This window comes from Cannabis sativa, chromosome 3 (genome assembly GCF_029168945.1).
Source record: "Cannabis sativa cultivar Pink pepper isolate KNU-18-1 chromosome 3, ASM2916894v1, whole genome shotgun sequence".
Classification (NCBI taxonomy): Eukaryota; Viridiplantae; Streptophyta; class Magnoliopsida; order Rosales; family Cannabaceae; genus Cannabis; species Cannabis sativa.
The window spans coordinates 54912250-54938103 of NC_083603.1; the positions used below are offsets into that span (position 1 = coordinate 54912250).

The following is a 25854-nucleotide window of genomic DNA, read 5'->3' on the forward strand; positions in this document are numbered from 1 at the left end:
TTATCTCTTATAAACTTTAGAATTTTACCATTTTTTTTGTGATGAAATTCAGTTTTGTGATCTTTTTATTATTTTTAGCAATAAAAAGATACTTTGACTGATATTTTAATTAATTATTCCAAAATTTGAGGAATAATGATAATCGTTTATCCCATATTGAATAATATCTTAAATCTAAATCACTTTAAGATTTAAAATAATATGATAATGTATGAGATATTTAAATTACCGAATAATATCAGTATCTTATAATTCAATTTGAATTATAGAGATTTAAAGATATTAAATAAGTTTATATTTGTATATATATATATATCTTCCGATTGACACAACGTACAACACAGATATATATAAATACTTTTATACAAAAGCAAGTGTTTTATATCAGTAAAATAGAAGAAAACATCATTCCGATTTCCTTTACATTGTAAGTCCTTTTTTCTCTCTTTCTTATTTTCTCTCCTGTTTCACTCTTACGTTTACTTTTGAAACTGTCCAAAAAAATCATCAAAAACCCTATTATGCTGCCTCTCTTCCCTTTTATAGAGACCTTTTCTTTTTATTTTTTTATTATTTTATTTTTTTACTAACCACCCACTCAACGTATAAGTAATGAGAGTGGAGAGAATATCTCTTATTTTTACTCTCATCTTGACTGACCATTTTTATCATACTATTATTATTATTATTATTATTATTATTATTATTATTATTTTCATTATTATTATGATTTTTTTATTTTATTCATTTACATTTTGAATGACTTATAAAGGAGGTAATTTATTTATAATAATAATAATAATAACTTTTTTTTTTCGTTCAACACTTTGCATCAAAGCGACCTAACGGCTCCCATCACTTGTAATACTCTCTTATACTCAATATAATAATCTTGTCGTTGTGTTTTGCTATTTACTACTAGTTTGGATACTTTTCTGCTCTTATTTCTTGGCTGTGTGCGTTGTATTGGCTAGTAATTGATTAAATTAAAACAAGGTTCTTATCATTTAGTATCAGATTGTCTACTAGTTGATTAATCTACAGCAGGGTTCTTATCATTTGGTTCCTAAGGCCTAACATATGGTCATGGCAATCAACAACACTTACCAAAAACTTGCAAATAAGCACACAGTCGTGACTTTTTGTTTGGCAAAAGCTGTAGAGAGAAATGTGAGAGAACGATCATGGTGGAGACCAAATTTGAGAAAGTTTCATGATGAAAATTGAAGAAATAAGAGATAATGACATTGGTGGTTCTTGGCAAAGGTAGCGCATGTGATATTCCCATAAATATAATTAATATTCGTATACTTCCCACTTGTAGTGTCCAATATCCTTGAACATTATTACTTGAAACATTACCACAAATGGATTAATTTTAAAAGAGAAGAAACAAGTAAATGTCAACATCAAAATTTTATTTATGTGGTCATCACTATGAACTTTATAGAAAACTTCCAACTCTAACCCAAATATAAAAACAATGTGGATCACATACATAAAAAGAACATGAAAATGGAAGAATTCCCAAGTCTGTTAAACAAACAAGTCAACAATTGTGCTCAATGAGCAGGGTGAGTAGTAGCGGTTGCTGTCTTCTTGAAATCAATTTTGTCAACCTTCACCTCTCCATCAATGAGTTCATAAACGTATACCACAACACGCAGACCGTCAATATCCATGAGAACGAAACTTGGGTTAACATCATAGGTGATGCTGCTGTAGGCTCCAGTTGCAGACCCTGGGTTTATAACAACACCACCCTCATGTTTGTAGGCAGTGAACTGATGAGTGTGACCAGTTACAAGGATATCCACATCCAACTGCCTCTGTAGCATTGCTAGTGAGTCTAGGTCACCCCATGGAACAACCTTTGGAAAAATAAAGCATACATGAATTTGTAGCAAATAGAAAGAGAGAATCAAATAATTAAAATAACTCTTTGTTAAATGAAAGGTAATGGTTACTATAATATCCAATGTCTGATCCAATCTATTTCTGAACTTTTCAGTTGTAGACGTGCCTAATGATACATAAGATAGAATGGCCATATCAAATGGCAAGAGGTTTTGCACGCTTAGAAATCCTTCTACTGGAATTTAAATCTGGGAGACGGATAAAGGACCTAATAGAAACATATATTTCCTCATTACTAATTTAGACCCACCCCCTTTTTTAATGCAACAATAGATAGAAGGAATACATAAGCATGTAAGCAATTTCTCAATCTACGTAAAATGACAGGGGAAGATACTTCAAGTTCAAGGATTTTTTTATATATATTTACTGTCTAAAGACCATTGATGAACCATTCTACCATTGTTCTCATAATTGACAGTCTTTCAATGGACTAGAATAATAGAATGCTGTGTTTTAAACAAACACTGGACCAAATAGGGAAATTGTTGTCTTATGGAATAAATAAATAAACATATGTTCCTTCTAATGAAAAGAGCCTACAATTGTGGTAACAGTATTTAAATATAAGAAGAAATTTTTAATCGAAGATATTATCCTTGATCTTTCCCAATAGTGAACATCTTAATCTGACACAGATGAATGATATCACAGGAAAAGAACCACGAGACTTACAAATGCAAACCAAACAAACTAACAAATTACAAAGACACGTTAATTAGAACTTATCCAATAAACTTGAAAATATAGGACATGTATTAAAGGCAATATTGAATCATCTTTTCTGTTCAGGCTCAATAATAATTTTTCTTCATGTTTATCAGAAAACCAAGATGCGTGGTGTTTGACTTTGAAGATAAGGATTAAAAATCCATTTAAGAATTGAAAAGGGAAGAGAACCAACCTGATGACCGTGACATAATCCTAGCTTAAATTGACCGATTGTTAATGTCTTGGTCTCTGGATATCGTGTCTCTTCATCATACTCACCTCGAGTAATATGCAAATCAGGACAAAGAGTCTTCAAGTAGTCATGAACCTCCTGAAAACAGCATCAGCAAACTCTTAGGTAGTGGCATTTTGATTTAGCCAGCCACGTAGTAATTCCAAATTGATTGTAGAAATACAAACAATGCAAGCACAATTTTAGCAAAAGTGCAAAACTACTATAAATGACACTACAAACATGGTGAAAATAGGAAGGGTACTGAGTTAATGGATATGAATAAACGTTTCCATTTGTAGTAAACGAGTTTATGAACTGAACATTTTTCAGGACAGGGTTATGTAAAGCCAAAATCAAGGTTGATCTAAAAACTAAACCCGGTCAACTACTTCTACTTGATCTAATTGAGTGGAAACCATCCTCATACTCATCAACAGAAAAGAGAAAGAATGATTGGAAAGGGAATGGAATACAACCTAAATTATAATTTTCCTGCATTGACTTCATACACACGAATATATAATACTTCAAAAGAAAAACCACAAATGGGTAAATTAAAGCTAGCTCAAAATTGCTCCATTAACTAAACAAATTTATGATCAGAAAATATACTGGATCACATACTTTGATACAAAGATTTCCCGTGCAAATTATATGCTGGATCTTGCCAGGAACAAGCATGGACTTAAACTTTGCAGGCAGATCAGGTGCCCTGTGGGGTACGTGTAAATCCCCCAAAGCCAACACCAACACCATCCTCACTACTCAGCCCTCAAAACCAAAATCTCACTTCACAAATTCTGCCCAATAAACCGCCAAAAAAATATAATATATATAAATTATCGCAATTCAATCTTCCATGAAGGTATACTGATAATTTACAGATTAACATTTACAGAAATTGAAAATTAGGGCATATAAATTAAGACAAAGTTAATGAGAAGGAAAACCTGGATGATCGTAAAGGGTATACCAGAGAGAGGGAGAGCCGATGTTGCAGAAGCTGGCATGAACGAGGAACTTTTTTTTACTGCTTGTAAGTATGAGCTAGATGAACGAGGAAATGGGGCTTAACCAAATAGGCATTTTTTTTTTTTTTTTTTTTTCTTTTCCTTTTTTTTTTTTTATTTATTTGCTCTTATTTATTTATTTATTTGAGTCGGGGTTGGGTCCGGGTAGGGTGCTAGGTTCGCCACAAAGGCTAGGGCCGGGTTTGAGTGTTATATTATTTGATATAATATAATATAGATTAAAATATTTAAATGTGACAAATTATATATTAATAGGAGATTAATATATATTATGTGTTGGAGGTTATATTATATCATACATAGTATAATAATACACATAAAATTGTAACATATGATAAGTTACAAATCTGAAAATAGATTGTAACTTAAGAATCACAATTGATAAATATGTAATTATGTGAGTTGTTACATATGGGAGTTATGGAATTAATGGGATAAGTTTCTAGCTGTTAGAAACTGTTACAATACTCAATTATATCATTTAAATGGGTATTGGGACGTTGGGTAAAGATTTAACTCGGAGAGGAGTTACATTTTGAGTTCTCTGGAAACAGTTGTTTTTATGTTGTTTTATGGTTGTTTTCAAACATCTGGAACTAGATTTTTGAAAACGTCCAAATGTTTGAAAACGTTCCTAAACGTATATAAATTAATTGAGCTTGTTTTCAGCTCTCTTGTCCAACGTTTTTATCTCATTAAACACCAATTAAAGTGTTGTTAACAGCCATGTGATGAAAGGATTTAATTTTCAAATGTGATCCTCAAAACACTATAAATAGATGTCTTGGTTTCACCTTGAAAAAAAATAAGTTTCTATCAAGAGAGCACATTGCTAGAAACACTATAGGCTTGATAAATCCAAAAAGCTATTTTCATTATTTTCTTTTCACTAAGTGCTTGTGGTAGGGGGAAATAAGTTTTTAGACAAAGATGTAAGACCTTGTTCAAGTTTTGTGATTCCCCTATTATACACTTGTGGTGTATGTGGTGTTGAGATTGCTCTCACATCTCTTATTTATATATATATATATATGCTATTTATACATTGTGTTTCATGTGTAGCTTATTGCTTTGAGTTGTAATTCTTCTCTTCTCTCCATATTCTCTATATTTTATGTGTATATTTTGTTTGGTGTTGTAACATTATTTAATCTATATTTTTGTCCTTTGAATTATTTGTCATAGAGTTGTAATCTTGTGGGTTTGGTATTTCTATCGGAGCACAACAGTTTTCCAACAGTCAAAAGCTTATCCTTTCCTACCTCGCTTCAACGGAAGGTAAGAAATCAACATGTGGTAATACAAGGGTAAGAATTATGACATTTTGTGATTTACTATTTTTTATATAGTATAATATATATATATATATATATTCACATATTTTTCTATATTGAGATATTGATTGAGATATATGTATATATATGAGTTATATACGTATGGGTGTATATATCAATAGAGTGATATATAATATGATATTTGAATATGTTACATGTTAATGTGTATATGTGAGATATACATAATATATAACATATATATGAATTATATATTATATATGTTGAACATATGATAATATATATTTTATGATGAGAATATTTATGTATATAATACATATATAATATATATTATGTGGAGATGATATATATTATGATGAGTACATGTTATACGAGATATGTAATATATATAGTTGTGATGTATATTAATATTATGTGTATGTTATCTATGAGATGATAGTAACATATATAATTTAATGCGTGAGAGTTATTCTTTTTTTGGTTTATCTTGCCAAAGAGTAAATAGATTAAAGCGGATCTAAACTTGTAAAATGAGTCATAATTGGAAGAGAAATTGTAGACTCAAATCAAAGTGAATCATGGTGGATTTAAAAATTGTGAAAAGATAACATAATTGGAGAAGCAATTTTGAATCTTAAATAATCAAAGTAGTGAACAAAATTAATGAGAATTTTGTCAACTTTGGTATAATTTTGGGCTAATCTCAATGAGGAGATAACCTTAAAATTATGGGTAAAAATAATCACATTATTTTTTAAATTGTGATGTGAGTTTGATATGTTAGTTTTGTTGAGAAAACTAAAAATGTCAAATGATATTTTTCAAAGTGGCCTTAAAGGGTCATTTCAAGAGAAAAATACACAAAAGTGATATTTTATATACACTTTATGGGAGAAATGTGGGGGTGAGCCACAAACTTAATCAAAATGTGATGAGACATTGTTGATTAGTTATTTGATTTTGAACTCAAATTCTAAATCAATTTTGGCTATGTGCATATACGAAAATTTTGACATATTTTGGTGTCAAATTTTAGTGAAAATAATTTCAAGAAGGAAATTAAAGAGAAATTATAAAGACAAAGTGGTCTTCTATATTTTAAAATCAAGATATTATCTTGATAGTGAAATGTGAGAAAATGTGGGGGGTGATATATCCAATATTTATCAAGCAATTTGGTAAAAGAATGGATGATATGTGAAATTTAGGCATGCTTGGTGCCTAAGACTTGAGTATAACTTAGACATGTTTGGTGTCTAAAGTTAGTGTATATATTTTGATATGCTAGGTATCAAAATGTGTGAGAAATTAAGTGTAAAAATTAATCTTCTATGATTAAATTTTTAAAGTTTAAGTATACTTAAGGAGAAAAGTGGCCATGTAACAATGGACACTAATTTTGGCTAGCAAGATTCGCTTGGAATCGAAAAGTGTGTGGTTATAACAAATCGCTTAATCTTCGTACAAGATTAAAGCATGAAATTTCGAGGGATGGGACCTAAACTCCCTTAGATTTTTATGTTGGGTTTTATGCCCTAAATAAAACTCCATTTCAATGTAATCCATTTTATTCAAAATCAATAAAGAAACAGAAGTATTTTTCATTCATTTGTATGTTTTGGTTCATCTTATCAATTGCTTGTCTATTTGATTTATAAATTCATCCAAACCCTTTTCACATACTTGATCTTGTTTATTGTGTTGTCAACACAGTGGAAAGTAAACATGACTATGTGATTAAAGATTCCTAGATGTATCAGAACACTGGGATTTTACTGATATGACAATCTACAACAGAGTTTACTTGCATTTGGAGAAATGATATGTTCTTTCTAGAGCATTGGTTAAAGTAAAGCTTGGGTTGGATGCATGGAGTATGCATCGGAATGGACTGATATTGAACTTTGACATAGATTTATTAAACTTACCGTAATATCTATTCAATTCAATATCACATAATTGATCCTAGATCAAATGATCTTAATCCTGATATGATTAGGTTCAATCTCAAGAGCGTTATTCGTGTTCTTTGATTTGTTAGTTAAGCCTACTTTTGGGTCAAGGTGATACGTGCATTTTGGGAACACGGTAGTGCAATTGAGTGGGAGCGCTAACATAAATATGGAATCTATAGCTTCTATCTGGCGAATAGAAAGTAAAGGATGATTTCCTTCGAGCTTAACCAAACGAAAATAAATGGTGGAGTACTCATTTCAATTAGCTGAAATATCATTTATACGGGGTTAAGTGTTTTAAGGATAAAATACATTGTAGGGTGTTACGGTAATTTAATCCCTTTACAGTGTAGATCATCTATATAGAGGATCATTGATCAAATTAGGATTATAACAATGGATAATTAATAGCGTGTCTATATGGTGGAACATATAGAGTGTTCTATATAGCTGAGAGTGCAATTTTAAGCTCTATGCGTGGATTCAACGAAGAATTAATAAGTCAGTGAATTTAAGAGGTAAATTCTTAATCTGCTTATTGGAAGCTGGGATATATAGGCCCATGGTCCCCACACTAGTTTAGATAATACTACTTGTAAGACTCATTTAATTCGTTTTAATTAATCAATTATAATTCTCAAATTAGACTATGTCTAATTGTGAATTTATCGCTTATTAAGGGCGAAACTGTAAAGAAAAAGTTTATAGGGTATATTTGTTAATTAAGAGACTTTGGTTAGTCTAATTAATAAATATAATAAATGACAATATTATTTAATAATTATTTATAACTATTAAATAGTTAAAATTTACATTTAAATGGTTGAATGTGAAAATTGGCAATTTTGAGAAAATGGGATACAGAAATGATAAAACAGGAAAGTTGCAACAGTGAGGCCCATTTCCATATGTCGTGGCCGGCCACATGCATAGCTTTTGTCATTTAATATTTTCATTATTTTAATGCCAAGTAATTCAACCCTAACCCTATGTGGTATTCTATAAATAGAAAGTAATGGCTTCAGGAAAGTAACACAATTGCATCTCATTTCTTTCACAGAAAATTCCTGAGCCGCCACCTCTCTCTCTCTTTCTTCTTCTTCTTTGTTTCGAAATCCCTAAGTGATAGAGTAGTGCCCACACACAATAAGTAGTACCTCAATCATGTGTGGAAGATTGTGAAGAATCCAGATTCAACAAAGAAGGACATTCGGGCTCAGATCTTGATAATACTCTACAACAGAAAGGATACAAGGGTTAGAGATCTGAGTGGAAGGAGACATATTATTTCGCTGCACCCAATGTAAGATTTCTCATACTTTATATGTGTTTACTTATAATCGTTATAGAAGTTCATATTTAGGATGTTAATCAACATACTTGTGAGTAGATCTAAGATCCTGGTAAAACAATTCCAACATTTTACTCATTCATGGTAACCTATCTTAACACTAGTGAAAATCTAGTCTTAAGTTCAATAGGTAATAACAAGTCAATAGAGTGAAAAAGTAGTACTCAACTAGTCCTATCTATGAAAGAGTACTAATGGTAAATTTAGAGGGTTAAAACTGAAAAGTTTTTTAATGGAATGATGTGTCTGAAGAGAAGTTGTGAAACACTAATTTCCCCTTATATGGATTAGAGGTGGTGCCGCCTCTTATGAGAATTGGAAGTTATTCTCTAGAGAGTCCATGAAATGGATGTTGCACATGGCCATTAACGGTGCAAAAGCGAGATATAATGAGGTCTCAAGTGAACTCTAGCAAAGATGTGTGTGTTATCACCAGTTTGTATTAAAGGAATAGTGGTTCAATTCTTCGGCAACCAAAATTTCAACAAACTTTGTGGTAACTACACTAAGGTAAAATTCAAGTCGAAAGACATTTTACTTTATGCATCTAAGCAAGATTTCTAGAAAAGTGTTTGATTTATTCAATCAAAGTGGGGGATATATGTAATATTTAATTGATTAAATAATGTTACAATGGTATGTGACAAATTTTAATCTAGTTGAGGAATGTTATATTATTTGATAGAATATAATATAGATTAAAATATTTAAATGTGACAAATTATATATTAATAGGACATTAATATATATTATGTGTTGGAGGTTATATTATATCATATATAGTATAATAATACACATAAAATTGTAACATATGATGAGTTAAAAATCTGAAAATAGATTGTAACTTAAGGATCACAATTGATAAATATGTAATTATGTGATTTGTTACATATGGGAGTTATGGAATTAATGGGATAAGTTTCTAGTTGTTAGAAACTGTTACAATACTCAATTATATCATTTAAATGGGTATTGGGACGTTGGGAAAAGATTTAACTCGGAGAGGAGTTACATTTTGAGTTCTCTGGAAACAGTTGTTTAATAGTTGTTTTTATGTTGTTTTATGGTTGTTTTCGAACATCTAGAACCAGATTTTTAAAAACGTTCATAAACGTATATAAATTAATTGAGCTTGTTTCCAGCTCTCTTGTCCAACATTTTTATCCCATTAAACACCAATTAAAGTGTTTGTAACAGCCATGTGATGAAATGATTTGATTTTCAAATGTGATCCTCAAAACACTATAAATAGAGGTCTTGGGTTCACCTTGAAAAAAACAAGTTTCTATCAAGAGAGCACATTGCTAGAAATACTATAGGCTTGATAAACGCAGAAAGCTATTTCCATTCTTTTCTTTTCCCTAAGTGCTTGTGGTAGGGGGGAAATAAGCTTTTGGACAAAAGTGTAAGACCTTGTTCAAGTTTTGTGATTTCCCTATTATACACTTGTGGTGTATGTGGTGTTGAGATTGCTCTCACATCGATCTCTTATATATATATATGTTATTTATATATTGTGTTTCATGTGTAGCTTATTGCTTTGAGTTGTAATTCTTCTCTTCTCTCCATCTTCTCTATATTTTATGTGTATATTTTGTTTGGTGTTGTAACATTATTTAATCTATATTTTTTCCTTTGTATTATTTGTCATAGAGTTGTAATCTTGTTGGTTTAGTATTTCTATTGGAGCACAACAATTTTCCAACATTGAGTTTGGTCAGAGTCTGGTTAGAGTCCAAAACATTGATAAAAAAAAATTGTTTAAAAAAATAATGAAAGTGATTTTTTTTTGTTTTTAAAATTTTGATTTTTAATTAAAAAAAATAAAAAAGTGAAAACAGTTTTATAGAACATGTTTTTTAAAAAATATTTTCACTTTTCTAATTTTAAAAACAGAAAAATAATTAAAAATTATTACCAAGGGGCACATAGTTACCAAAATCATATTAAGAGGTTAAATACTTATTTATATTAATATTTGGTAATACTTTGGTAATCTAATTTTTTAACCATAAAAATAACAATTTTAATTTTTTAAAAAATTTAATCTTTACAAATAAAAATACTTTCTATAATTTTTTTTTTTTTTTAATTTTGAAAACAGAAAACAAAAGTGGGTTCTGTAAAGTTTATTTTCATATTTAGGTCTAGGTTTGAGGTCGAGTCCGAGTCCAGGTTAGGAGTCGGGTTCGGTGCTAGGGCCGGGATTGGATTTGGGTCCAGTTCGGGTCTAGTCGGAGTCCAAAATATTAATTAAAAAAACTGTTTAAAAAAAATATTGAAAGTGATTTTTTTTTATTTTCAAAATTTTGATTCTCAATTAAAACATCAAAAAGTGAAAACATTTTTATCGAACATATTTATTTATTTTTATTTTATTTAAGTTTGGTCTAGGTCTGAGGTCGAGTCCGGGTCCAGGTTAGGAGTCGGGTTCGGTGCTAGGGCCGGGATTGGGTTTGGGCCCAGTTCGGGTCGCGTCGGAGTCAAAAATATTGATTAAAAAAACTGTTTAAAAAAAATATTTAAATTTTTTTTTTTTTATTTTCAAAATTTTGATTCTCAATTAAAAAATTGAAAGTGAAAACACTTTTATAGAACATGATTTTAAAAAATATTTTACTTTTCTAATTTTAAAAACAAAAAACTAATTAAAAAAATGTTAGCAAACACCACCATAGATTATTTTTTTTTTTTCAAATGTGAACAATTTTATTTATGAATAGGTTAATTTTAAAGCTCAAATATATAAGGTTAAACAACATACACGTAATATTATTAATGGCACAATATGCATACTCTTAATCTCGTAGAAGTTTCTTAAATTTAACATTTGTTACATAAATAAATAGGACGCTAAAATAGTGACATGAACTAATTGTGACGCAGATACAATTATTATACTATCAAAGATAGGTGATGAACATTTCAGACAATAAAATGGATTAACCAAACTAATAATAATAAGACTCTTATTAAAAACATAAAGAAATAAATAAACAACAAAATAATAAAAAATTCAACAGATATGTGACCCAAATCCCAATCACATTGTTAACGCGGATTTTCGTTGACTAAAATTGAACCTCATAATATTAATCTCACACACACAAAAAAAAAGGGTATAGAAAAATAATATATGAACACAAGGTTTTTTAAATGGTTTTGTAGTTAAAATTCTGCATAGTCCATGAGTCAATCTTATTTAGATTTCTTATTGTTTTTTTAGGAACTCTCTTGTATGAGTTTTTCGTTCCATTTTTAGTCTTGTTTGTCACTATTTATATTTACATAGTGGACACTTAATTATAAAGTTGACCGGAATATGTTTACAGTAATTATCCCTAAAATTGTGGGATTTGATTACATATCATGTAGTTAAATGCGGTTTATGATTTGAAAATCGTATAGCTGTGATTTTCTCGCTTTTACTGGGTCAAAACTATTGTGCATTAAAACACGTCTTTAATTATTGTATCTGGAGGTGTCTCGACAGAAACTTGATTATAGTGATCCCAATAGCGAGCTGGGGCCATTCTTCCTTCCGAGGTCGACAATGTATGTCTTGTGTCGATCGCGGTTGTTTACAAAGAATTCTTCTGACTCGCCAGGATTGTAAGCCTCGCTCCCGTTAGCTGAATGAAGCTATAGGAAGTCTTCCCATAGCGAGATGGTCACCACGCTTACTTGGTCTCGAGCCAATCTGACTTTTACATTTAGTTTGTTCATTGCACGCTAAGGACTTTTACGGTTGACACGTGTTGCTTTCTCCGGTGTCTCGCTATTCGCATTTAGCGATACATGGCTTCTCACTAATATACTAAGCACCAGCTTGTACATTAATTCCTCGCCTAAGACCTTACAGTTAGCGAGTTACAAATATACTCTGACTCTTATGTAATTAATGAGTTATTCCATAAAAGTAATTGCATTGATTCACATTCCCTTCATCCTGACACGTGTCCTTCATTGAGGTGGCAGCCGAATTTTGGGTATATCAATTGCCCCTTAAAAAGTTATCTTTTAGTAAAAGGAGCTTTTTAATAATTACAGAGGGCATTTTTGCCAAAATCCTTTCTTCGAAAAATCGCATCCTTTGATTCTGGCGGTTGTACGGTTTTGAGGATCATTATGAATCGTCTCTTCATATTCTCTCAATCTTCCAACCGTTAGATTTCCCAATTTTTAACTTTCTTGTCACTGGACTTTGTGTATAAAAGGGCGGCTTAAACTTGTTATTTTCCACAAACCTCTGGCTTTTTGGTGGAATCCATTTTTAGAATGGATCACCTCTTTCCTGCTAGAATGTCCCTTCTGAGTTCAGAAGTTCATCCTCCCAAACTTATCTTACCCAACCCAGACGCACCAACCAATTTCCATTTGTTCCCAAAGACTTCAAGCCTCAACTGGAGCCAGAAACGATAGATTCCAAGGCCGAGGAGCTTTCGAACAATCCAAGTCAGGGGAACCCCATAGCCTATCATGGCCGATCCTCACAAGTGATCCCTGGGGGTATAGATCTTGTGAGCGATCTTAAAGGTCCTCCTCACGCCGATAAAGAATTCAAGTGGAAGGTTGGCATGGTTGCGGATGAACCTGGGAAGAAAGTTGGCGTGATTTCTATTAGAGAGTCCAGCCAACCCAGGACCCAAACCTGGGCCAAAAGACCTTTGCACCATCCTCTTTCTGGTATTGAGGAATTTCTTGAGGCTGGGAAAGAGATCTCGGCTTCAGGAAATGGGATATGATCATGAGGAGAATAAGGTCTGTGCAGAGATCAAGGCTCTCTACGTGTAGCCGGTCTTTCTCGTCCTACGTGTAGCCGGTCTTTCTCCAAGCTATGTGTAGACAGTCTTTCTCTCTCATCCTTGGTTTGGGAAGATGACTTAATGGTTTGCCCCTAGTGGCATTTTTTTAAAGACAAGTTTGTAACCAGTTTTGGGTTTTTTCTTATCTTAAAAGCCTTGTACTGTTTTTATTCGAACGTAATACAATTGTGTTTACTTGGGTTTTTATTCACAATGTGAACAACTATATTTTGATCAAATGTACAGTACTTTTGGGTTTTTCCATTGCTCGTAATCTTCTTGTTTAAGTAGTTAGTAATCTACCAAACTTTTCGATTTTCGGGCAGTTGTCAATTCTGCCTCGCCATAGCAGTAATAATCTGCCTTAAGCGAACTTAAATTTACTTTAATAATTCTATCACTTTGTATATCTTTAATTTGCTTGTATGAATAGTTATATTATCTTTCCATTTCCTAGGTTCAAGTACTTTTATCAAGGCGTCGTGATGCCTGGTTTAGTACTTTCCTAGCTCACGAGAACCGTTAGTATTCAGTTTTATACGCGAGTTATAACTTTTGATTTTCCTTTCCCGTCGGATAGGTTATAAATAAAAAATTATAGTTGTTTGATCCTTTCTTCTTCAAAAAGGTTTGATCAATGTGTTATAACGATTGGACCCGTCTCTCGTCAAAAAGATTTGGTCAGGGAGTTATAACGGTTCGACTCCACTTTCTTCAAAGAGGTTTAGTCGAGAACCTTTAAATTTCAAAAAAAAAATTGAAATGATGGGTTTGCATTATACAATGTATTTTCAGATGAATTCCAGTTAATTATACATAAATGCCCCTTAAGTAATTTTTAAAGAACGAAACTTTGTAATTACTTAATATAAATGATTCTCTTTATTCATAATTGAAGTTTAAAGTTGACATCAGTAATGCGAGTTACATCATTTATTTATTGGTAGTAGGGTCGCAAATGTTCTACGTTTTAGTAGTTATTTATTAGCAAGCCATCAAGTCGAGCCAATTTATAAACTCTGACTCCAACTACTGCTTCAATGACATATGGACCCTCCCAATTCGGGTTGAACACTCCTGCAGATGCATCTCTCGTATTTGCAAAGACTCGTCTTAGCACCAATTCTCCAACATTGAATAGTCTTTTCTTGACTTTTTTGTTGAAGTATCTTGTAACTCGGTGCTGGTATGTTGCGTTGGTGATTTGCGACTCAGTTCATTTTTCCTGAAGTAGATCCAAGGACAATTTTAAAAGTTCTTGGTTTTCTTCTTGATTATAAAACTCTCTTCTGTGAGTCGATATGTTCACTTCAACAGGCAGCATTGCTTCCGAGCCAAATGTTAGCGAGAAAGGAGTGTGTCCCGTAGTTGTCTTCTCGGTAGTTCAGTGGGCCCAGAGCACCTGAGGTAGCTCGTCAACCTATCTGCCTTTGGCAGCATCTAGCTTCTTCTTGATAGTATTCTTTAGGGTTTTATTAACGGCTTCCACTTGTCCATTTGCCTGAGGCCTGGATACTAACGAGAAGCTTTTGATAATTTTATTCCTCTCGCAGAATTCAGTGAACAAGTCGCCATGAAATTGGGTTCCATTATCGGATACTATCTTCATGGAAATTCCAAACCTATAGATAATGTTCTTGACGACAAAGTCAAGGACTTTTTTGCAGGTTATGGAGATGAGGGGCTCGACCTCCGTCCATTTAGTGAAGAAGTCGACTGCTACTACCACATACTTAGCTCCTCCTCGCCCAGTGGGTAATGCCCCATTTAGGTCGATCCCCCATATAGTAAATGGGTAGGGCGAGGTCATCATTCTAAGTTCTGTTGGCGGTATGCGAGGTATATATGAAAACCTTTGACACTTATCACATTTCTTGACAAACTCATATGTGTCCTTATTGATCACTGGCCAGTAATATCCTTTTCTAATAATCTTTTTAGACAGACTTTGCCAGCCCGCATGATCCCCATAGAAACCTTCATGAATTTTTCTAATGATTTCATTGGCTTCTGTAGGAAGAACACACCGAAGTAGGGGCATTGAATACTGTAACACCCTAACTAATTAGGCATGTTAACGTGATTTTTTTTTAATGTACTGTGAAGCTCGTTGCTAATCAACGAGGTTAATGAAAAACGCGATTAATTAAATTTTTCCTACTTAATTAAAAGCATAAAGTAACATATTTATAAAATCCTGAGATCCCGTTACAAAATACATTTACAAAAGTTTGCTATTCATATACAAAAGTTTTGTCACCTAGCGACTATTCAGCAAAAGCCTTGATGTCCCAATGATCGTATGCTCCAGGCCTAACCGCTCTGACATGTGCAATCTTCACGTGCTCGTTCTCACGGCTCCTCGGCTTTAGCCTTGCCCTTACCTACACATAGAATAACACTGTGAGTCGACAGATTCAGTAAGAAAGGCATAACATAAAACATACTATATCTCGGGTTATAACTTGGTGCCCATACACCTGATCATAACCCTATCCCCGTGTCCCACACGGTACTGACTCTAGAAAGTTCATATGAAAATACTCTCGACCATAATGTCAGCCTATACTCAATATGCTAGTTATACTCTAGCCATATTGATGTGACAACATCCATCAATATTTCAGCCAACATACATTTATCAGTAATTAGTACAACTCTAAGTATACTATTACTGCTATCAATGTAATCTAACAGGCATAAACAACATGTATGCTAAACAGGTAATAACATATGCATGACATTATACTAATCTTACCTCAACTCCGAATTTAGGTGTGCCGGTCAACCTGAGTGGAACAACTGCTCGGCGATTTACAGGCTCCTAAATCACATCGATCACAAGTGGACAAGTGACACGCTAAATCACATCCGGGACATAGTTTTTAAACCAAAACCCTATCTACTGCAACTTAAAATGGCAATACCCTAAACTAGCAGGGAATTAACCAACCAGAAACCTGAAACTAACACGAATCGACAACCTGAATTTGTTGGGAATCCGAACTGCAAAAACTGGTTGACCGGTTTTACATGTATCTGTAAAACTGGTTACCCGGTTTTCCCTAGAAAACCCAAACAAGTTCAAAGCTCAAACAAATCGACTCCAAACCTTACCAAACCTTCCAGACCTACAAATTTTACCCAATAAACATTTTCCAAGCAATAGAACAACTACCCAAGCTCAGAATCTAAAATCACTATTAAAGCTCCAAGTTTGAATTCTAAAACTCAAAACTTGGTTAATACTATTAACAACCATCAAAACAAGCTTATTTCAACATTTCTAACCATAATTTATCCTCTGAAAACAATAACAAACACAAGCAGCAACTACAGCAACCAAAATCTCAAATCATTCAAAATTTCACTTTCTTAAAAATTAAGAAACTAAAGAGGAGGTTGCTAGAAACTTTACCTTGGCTTGGATTACACTAAGAGCTGCTGGAAAACACAGTAATTGATGAAAAAATTAAAGAACCCTAGCCGGTTCTATAAGGTTTTCGAAGAGAGAGGAAGCTTTCCATGAATTGTTCTAATTTTTGTAAAAATGAAATAAAACTTGTTTTATTATAAATTAATCTCAGCCAACACATTAATAAAAATCAAATTAATTAATTAAAAACAAGCCACTAAAGACAAAAAGCTAATGGGGCAAAATGACCATTTTGCCCCTCCCACACTAAAAGTCATAAAAGGTCACTTAGGGATATTTTCGTCAACTCTAAAATCTTGACTATTTTCGACATTCTCAATGTCTAACTATACTTTCCCGCTATACTAAAAATACTAGGATGTGATTTTAATAGCCAAACACTGCGTTCCAATGTTGCCGGGCACAAAACATGCAAAATTATAAAATTCTAAATATGACATATAAAATGCATTCTGATTTCAAATAAATCATCATAAATAAATAATTCAAAGCTAATAAACAATTTTCATAATTAAATCCTAATTATATGCTAATTTCTAAATTAAAGCTAAGCCGTCTTTACAATTATCCCCCTTAAAAGGATTTCTTCCTCGAAATCTAACCTGAACAACTCTGGATATTGAGCTCTCATGTCGGATTCTAACTCCTAGGTTGCTTCCTCCACACTGATATTTCTCCAAAGTACTCTAACCAGAGTTATGATATTGTTTCGAAGAACCTTATCCTTTTTGTCAAGGATCTGAATTGGCTGTTCTTCATATCACATATCCGGTTGCAACTCAAGATTCTCATAACTAAGTACATGAGTAGGGTCTGAAACGTACTTCCTTAACATAGAGACATGGAATACGTTGTGAACTGCTGAAAGAGCTGGAGGCAAAGCTAATCGATATGCCACTTTTCCAACCTTCTTGAGAATCTCAAAAGGTTTTGTAAATCTAGGTCATAACTTGCCTTTTTTCCTGAAACGCTTGATACCCTTCATTGGAGACACCCGTAAGAACACAAGATCCCCTACTTGAAACTTTACATTTCTGCATTTCGGATCTGCATAACTCTTTTGCCTGCTCTGAGAGGCAAGCATTCTAGCTTTAATCTTTTCAATTGCTTCATTGGTCCGTTGTACTGATTCTAGACCTAGGTATTTCTTCTCCCTTGTTTCATCCCAGTGAATGGGAGATCTACACTTTCTGCCCTATAATAGTTCATAGGGAGCCATCCCTATTGTACTTTGATAACTGTTATCGTATGAGAACTCTATCAACGGTAGGTACTTACTTCAGGAGCCCTCAAAATCCATAACACAGGCTCGCAACATATCTTCCAGTATCTAGATTGTCCTTTCAGACTGTCCATCAGTCTGAGAATGAAAAGTTGTACTAAATTTCAGTTTGGTACCCATAGCCTGTTACAAACTCTGCCAGAATTTAGATGTAAACTTCGGATCTCTATCCGAAACTATGGATTTCGGTACACTATGTAATCTCACTATCTCTTTGACGTACAAGTGCGCATACTGATCCAGTGAAAAGGTTGTCTTAACTGGTAGAAAATGTGCAGACTTCGTGAATCAGTCTACCACAACCTAAATAGAATCAAACAAACCCGTGGTTCTAGGTAATCCAACCACAAAGTCCATCGTGATATCTTTCCACTTCCACTCAGGTAAAGTCAAAGGTTGCAACAACCCTGCCGGTCTCTGATGTTCAGCCTTGATCTGCTGACAGGTTAGGCATCTCGATACGAATTCTACCACATTCTTCTTCATTCCACTCCACCACAAGTAAGGTTTAAGATCTTGGTAAATCTTGGTGGTGCCGGGATGCAGGGAGTATGGAGTAGTATGAGCCTCTTCAAGAATTTCATTTCTTAGTTCCGCGCTACTAGGAACACAAACCCTGGTCTTGAACAATAGCATCCCACTATCTGACACTGTAAAGTCTCTGGCTCGTCCAGCTGGAACCCTTTGTCTAATCTTTACTAACTCTAGATTAATTAGCTGAGCAACTTTAATACGTTCTAACAGATCAGATTGCAGCGTCAAGTTATGAAGTTTTCCTACAACAAACTTGATGCTAGATCTGACCATGTCTTCTACTAATTGAGGTGAAATCTGAACCATACTAGTTACCTGCCAAGGACCCTTCCTGCTCAGAGCATCAACCACTACATTGGCTTTCCCAAGATGGGAAAGGATCTCACAATCATAATCCTTAACCAACTCTAACCAATGGCTCTGTCTCATATTCAAATCTTTCTGAGTAAAGAAATATTTGAGACTTTAATGGTCAGTATAAATTTCACATCTCTCTCCGTAGAGATAATGTCACCATATCTTCAAAGCAAACACTACTGCGGCAAGTTCTAGGTCATGAGTCGGGTACCGCTATTCATACTCTTTCAACTGACGGGAGGCATAGGCAATAACCCGATTGGCCTGCATTAATACACACCCCAGACCCTGTCTGGATGCATCACATAACACCATGAACTTCTCCTTGTCAAAAGGTAGGGCTAACACTGGAGTTGTGACTAATCTCTGTTTCAGCTCCTAAAAAATTGCTTCACACTTATCCGTCCATACAAAACGTTGATTCTTTTTAGTGAGCTCGATTAAGGGTGTTGAAATTTTAGAGAACCCTTCTACGAACCGATAATAATAACCAGCCAGACCCAAGAAGCTTCTAACTTCTGTCACTGTTTTCAGTCTCGATCAATCCCTGACAGATTCTATCTTCCCCAGATCTACCTTGATCCCATCTTTGCTAACAATGTGCCCAAGGAAGGACACCTGAGATAGCCAAAATTTTCACTTCTTGAACTTGGCATATAACTTATGTCCTCGAAGTCGTTGCAGAACCATCCGGAGATGTTGCTCATGCTCCTCTTCTGATTGAGAGTACAAAAGGATGTCGTCGATAAATACAATAACACAAATATCGACGAAATCCTTGAATACCCTATTCATTAGATCCATGAAAGTTGCAGGAACATTGATTAGTCCAAAAGACATAACCATAAATTCATAATGTCCATACCTAGTGCAGAAAGCTGTCTTTGGAATGTCCTCCTCTCAGATTCTCAACTGATGATAGCCCGATCGAAGATCAATCTTTGAAAAGACTGTCTTCCCCTGAAGTTGATCAAAAAGATCGTTGATCCTAGGTAAAGGATATTTATTCTTGATTGTTAGCTTATTCAATTCCTGGTAGTCGATGCACATACGCAAAGACCCATCTTTCTTCTTAACAAATAGTACCGGAGCTCCCCAGGGTGACACACTAGGCCGTGAAAACCCTATGTCAAGCAACCCCTAGAGTTGAATTTTCAATTCTTTAAGTTCTGCTGGAGCCATTCTGTAAGGGGCCTTAGAAACCGGTTCTGCTCCAAGTGCCAGATCAATAACAAAATCAATTTCTCTCTGAGGTGGTAAACTCGGAAGTTCATCAAGAATAACATCTAGAAATTCCCGAACCACCATGATGTCTTCTGGCCGAACAGAGTCAGGCCAAGTGGTATCCAATACCATGGCCATAAACCCTAGACATCCCTTTCATAACAATTCCCTAGCTGTTAGTATTGAAATTACCCGGATCTGAGATCCCCAAACCGATCCGACAAAAACAAACGATTCTTCGCCTTCTAGTTGGAAGATCACCATCTTCCTTTTACAATCAATAATGGCTGAGTACTTGGACAAGAAATCTATTCCCAGTATAATATCAAAATCCGCTAAATTCATTTCTATTAAATAAATACTCAACTCTATATCCTCTATTCTGGTCGGCATAGACCTAATCCACCTTGTGGAGATGACTAACTCTCTGCCAGGTAGTAGGGTTCCAAACCCTATTTCGTAACTATCATGCGGTCTATCCAATTTAATAAAAATTCTGGCTGCCACATAGGAATGAGTGGCCCCAGAGTCAAACAACACAGAGAAATAAGAGTTGTTGACCGAGAGCTGACCTGTTACCACTGAAGGGCTGGCTTCTACATCAGCCTCAGTTATTGCGAACACCTTTGCTGAAGTGGGTTTCACTACAATCTTTGGTGCTTCAATCTTGAGTTGGGGACAATCCCTTTTATAATGCCCTGGCATACCGCACTGAAAGCACCGCTGCCCTTTACACTCCCCCAGATGGTGCTTTTTACAACTGGGGCACTCTAGGTAAGTGTATCGGGTTTCAGAGCTACCCTGACGATTGCCTCAACCCTGGTTCCCTCAGAACCTCTTGTTCTGACCTGAGCCGCTGGATGCAGTAGGTGCCTTTCTTTTCAGATCAGTGGCCGAGCCACTACCTCCCTTACTAAAGCCTGATGTAGGAGGAGTAGGAGCCCCGCCAACAACCAGAGTCCCTCGAGACTCTAAGGTGCACTCCACTGCACCCCCAGCTCGCAGTGCCTTACCCACCATATCAGCATAGGTGGTGTTGTTGTCAGTAGTGATCATTAGGTCGTGTCTAATCTTCGCATTCAACCCATCCAGATATTTCTCTTTCTTGCTGAAATCGGTTGGCACAATTCTCGAGGCCAGCCTTGCTAAACGATCAAATTGAGTCATGTATTCAGTAACACTCATGTTCTCCTGAGTTGGCTGAGTGAATTCTTTTCTTTTAGCACTTCTAATTGCCTCGTTGTAATACTTGGCATTAAACAGCTCCTGGAATTTCTCGCAGGTCATTGCGGTAACATCCTGAGTCAGGGACACCATGTCCCACCAAACCAGAGCATCTTCTTGAAATTACTAAGTGGCACAGGCCACCCTATCATTACTGGTGATGCCCATAAAATTCAAGATTCTCGTGATCACAGTTAGCCATTGCTCGACTTTCATGACATCGGGACCTCCCAGGAAAATTAAAGGTGCTTGTGTTGGGTTTTATGCCCTAAATAAAACTCATTTCAATATAATCAGATTTGCTTATTAATATAGAACAGAAATAACATTTAATGTTGCATGGTTCACATGATTTATTTTATGATTATATGTACATAATGTATAAATTCATCTGAAACCCTTTTCACATACTTGATCCTGTTTATTGTGCCGTTAACACATTGGAAAGTAAACATGACTATGTGAATAAAGTTTCCTAGATTTATCAGACATAGGGTTTTACTGATATGATAATCTACAACAGAGTTTACTTGCATTTGGAGAAGTGCTATGTTCTTTCCAGAGCATTGGTTAAAGTAAAGCTCAGGTTGGATGCATGGAGTATGCATCGGAAGGGACCGATATTGAACTTTGACTTAGATTTATTAAACTTACCGTAATATCTATTCAAGTCAATATCGCCTAGTTGATGCTAGATCAAATGTTCTTAATCCTGTTATGATTAGGCTCAATCTTGAAAGGCTATTCGTGTTCTTTGATTTGTTAGTTAAGCCTACTTTTAGGTTAGGGTGATACGTACATTTTGGGAACACGGTAGTGCAATTGAGTGGGAGCGCTAGCATAAACATGGAATCTATAGCTTCTATCTGGCGAATAGTAAGCAAAGGATGATCTCCTTCGAGCTTGACCAAACGAACATAAATGGTGGAGTACTCATTTCACATAAGCTGAAATATCATTTATACGGGGTCAAGTGTTTTAAGGAATAAATACATTGTAGGGTGTAACGGTAATTTAATCCCTTTACAGTATAGATCATTCATATAGAGGATCATTGATCAAATTAGGATTATAACAATGGATAACTAATGATGTGTCTATATGGTGGAACATATAGAGCATTCTATATACTGAGAGTGCAATTCTAAGTTCTATGCGTGGATTCAACGAAGAATTAATAAGTTAGTGAATTTTAGTGCTAAATTCTTGATCTACTTATTGGAAGCTCGGTTATATAGACCCATGGTCCCCGCACTAGTTGAGATAATATTGCTTGTAAGACTCATGTAATTGGTTTTGATTAATCAATTATAATTCTCAAATTAGACTATGTCTATTTGTGAATTTTTCACTAAGTACGGGCGAAATTGTAAAGAAAGAGTTATTAGGGGCATATTTGTTAATTATGATACTTTGTATGGTTCAATTAATAAATATGATAAATGACAATATAATTTAATAATTATTTATAGTTATTAAATAGTTAGAATTGGCATTTAAATGGTTGAATTAGAAAATTGGCGATTTTGAGAAAATCAGATGCAGAAAAGATAAAACTGCAAAATTGCAAAAAGTGAGGCCCAAATCCACTAGTATAGGGCCAGCCACTTTGGTAGGGTTTTTCCCTCTGATATTTTCATTATTTTAATGCCAAATCATTCAAACCTAACCCTAGTAGAATGCTATAAATAGATAGTGAAGGCTTCAGGAAAATTACACTTTTTCTGACACTTTCTGAATCAGAAAAACCTGAGCCTTCTCTCTCCCTATCTTTGGCCGAACCCATTATCTCTCTCTTCCTCTTGAATTTCGAAATCCTTAGTGTATGAGTAGTGCCCACACACAGCAAGTGATACCTCAATCATAGTGAGGAAGATCGTGAAGAAAGACTTTCAGCAAGAAGGAGGTTTCAGCATCAAAGATTCAGAGAAAGAGATCCAGGTTCAGATATTGATAATGCTCTGCTACAGAAAGGAATCAAGGGCTAGATATCTGAACGGAAGGAGTCATTATGTTCCGCTGCACCCAATGTAAGGTTTCCTAAACTTTATATGTGTTTATTTCATCGTTTTAGAAAGTTCATATTTAGGGTGTTAATAAACATACTTGTGAGTAGATCTAAGATCCTGGTAAAATAATTTCCAACAGCTTGGTCACGAAACCTTTCATACAAGGGTTCGATCCGGTTCACTGCAACTACAGGTTCGGTCTGCACAGCAGGGGCAAGAGCCACTGGCATTTCTCGAGCAGGGCTTGCAAGAGCAGCCTGCTGTCTCAACTGCCAAATCTCTTCATCTTGTTCATTGATCCTGACTTGCATCGCTGCAAACCCGTTTTCCCAATCTTGGGCAACTTGGACAGCTTGGGCAGCCTGTGGTGGGTTAGCATCACCTCGGCCACGTGCCCTGCCTTTAGGACCTCTACCTCGGCCACTAATATTTAGGGGAATCTGAGCTCCCTGACCACCACTGGATCCAACCGAATTGCCCTGGCTCCTTGTGTTTCGCCTGGCGTCCATATTAATAGAACAGCCTGTGTAACCAAGAGCTAGTCTGGTCAGTTCGTGATCAAGTGAAAACTTACTAATGTCGCTTATTTGGAAATAAAAAATATGCGCCTATTCTACTATCAGGCTACTAACATGCTTCCTAACAGGCTTTTCTTAAATCATACTATTAAAATAAGATACTAAAGCAATAAAAGCTTACTGAACCGTGAAATGAACTAACTGCTGATGATGATTGAACATGTCATGATGATCTTCGAAAGACAACCTTGCGGCTCTGATACCAAATTGTAACACCCTAACTAATTAGGCATGTTAACGTGATTTTTTAAATGTATTGTCCAGCTCGTTCCTAATCAATGAGGTTAATGAAAAACATGATTAATTAAATTTTTCCGATTTAATTAAAAGCATAAAGTAACACATTTATAAAATCCCAAGATCCCGTTACAAAATACATTTACAAAAGTTTTCTATTCATATACAAAAGTTTTGTCGCCTAGCGACTATTCAGCCAAAGCCTTGATGTCCCAAAGATCATACGCTCCAGGCCTAACAGCCCTGACATATATAATCTTCACTTGCTCGTTCTCACGGCTCCTCCACTTTAGCCTTGCCCTTACCTACACATGAGAATAGCATTGTGAGTCGATAGACTCAGTAAGAAAAGCATAACATAAAACATACTATATCCCAGGTTATAACCTAGCGCCCATACACCTGATCATAACTCTATCCTCGTGTCCCATACGACAATACTATCGACCATAATGCCTGCCTATACTCAATATGCTAGTCATACTCTAGCCATATTGATGTGACAACATTGATAAGTATTTCTGCCAACATACATTTATCGATAATCAGTACAACTCTTATTATACTATTATTGCTATCAATGTAATCTAATAGCCATAAATAACATGTATGCTAAACATGTAATAACATATGCATGACATTATACTAATCTTACCTCAACTTCGACTTCATGTGTGCCGGTCAACCTGAGTGGAACAACTGCTCGGCGATTTATAGGCTCCTAAATCACATCAATCACAACATGGATAAGTGACACGCTAAATCACATCCGGGACTTAGGTTCTAAACCAAAAACCTATCTACTGCAACTTAAAATGGCAATACCCTAAACTAGCAGGGAATTAACCAACCAGAAACCTGAAACTAACACGAATCGACAACCTGAATTTGTTGGGAATCCCACTTGCAAAAACCGGTTACTCGGTTTTCCCTAGAAAATCCAAACAAGTTCAAAGTTCAAACAAACCGACTCCAAACCTTACCAAACCTTCCAGACCTGCATATTATACCCCAATAAATATTTTCCAAGCAATAGAACAACTACCCGATCTCAGAATCTAAAATCACCATGAAAGCTCCAAGTTTGAGTTCTAAAACTCAAAAGGTTGTTAAATCTATTAACAGCCATCAAAACAAGCTTATTTCAACATTTCTAAACATAATTTATCCTCTGAAAACAATAATAAACACCACCAGCAACTACAACAACCAAAATCTCAAATCATGCAAAATTTCACTTTCTTAAAAATTAAGAAACTAAAGAGGTGGTCGCTAGAAACTTTACCTTGGCTTGGATTACACTAAAAGCTGCTGGAAAACACAGCAATTGATGAAAAAAATTAAAGAACCCTAGCTGGTTCTATCGGGTTTTCGAAGAGAGAGGAAAGAAAGAGAGAGAGAGAGAGGAAGCTTTTTATGATTTTTTCTAATTTTTGTAAAAATGAAATAAAACTTGTTTTATTATAAATTAATCTCAGCCAACACATTAATAAAAAATTAGATTAATTAATTAAAAACAAACCACTAAAGACAAAAAGCTACACACTAAAAGTCATAAAAGGTCACTTAGGGGTATTTTTGTCAACTCTAAAATCTCAACTATTCCCGACATTCCCAATGTCTAACTATACTGTCCCGGTATACTAAAAGTACTAGGATGTGATTTTAATAGCCAA

The 25854-nt window shown here is 34.7% G+C and overlaps 1 protein-coding gene across 2 annotated transcripts; it reads right to left on the minus strand.

Annotated features, from left to right (window-relative positions):
- Window positions 1-1397: 1397 nt before the first annotated feature.
- On the minus strand, window positions 1398-4127 carry LOC115710138 (vacuolar protein sorting-associated protein 29). Of its 2 annotated transcripts, none has more exons than XM_030638472.2 (4): window positions 3837-4127; window positions 3488-3663; window positions 2822-2959; window positions 1398-1871 (listed from the first exon to the last, which is right to left on the minus strand). In XM_030638472.2, the coding sequence occupies exons 2-4, from the start codon at window positions 3617-3619 to the stop codon at window positions 1563-1565; spliced, it is 579 nt and encodes a 192-aa protein (XP_030494332.2). In that variant the 5' UTR covers window positions 3620-3663; window positions 3837-4127; the 3' UTR covers window positions 1398-1562. The 2 variants fall into 2 exon arrangements, with proteins under 2 accessions (XP_030494332.2, XP_030494331.2); XM_030638471.2 differs by having other exon boundaries at window positions 3814-4014.
- Between the last annotated feature and the right edge of the window lie 21727 nt (window positions 4128-25854).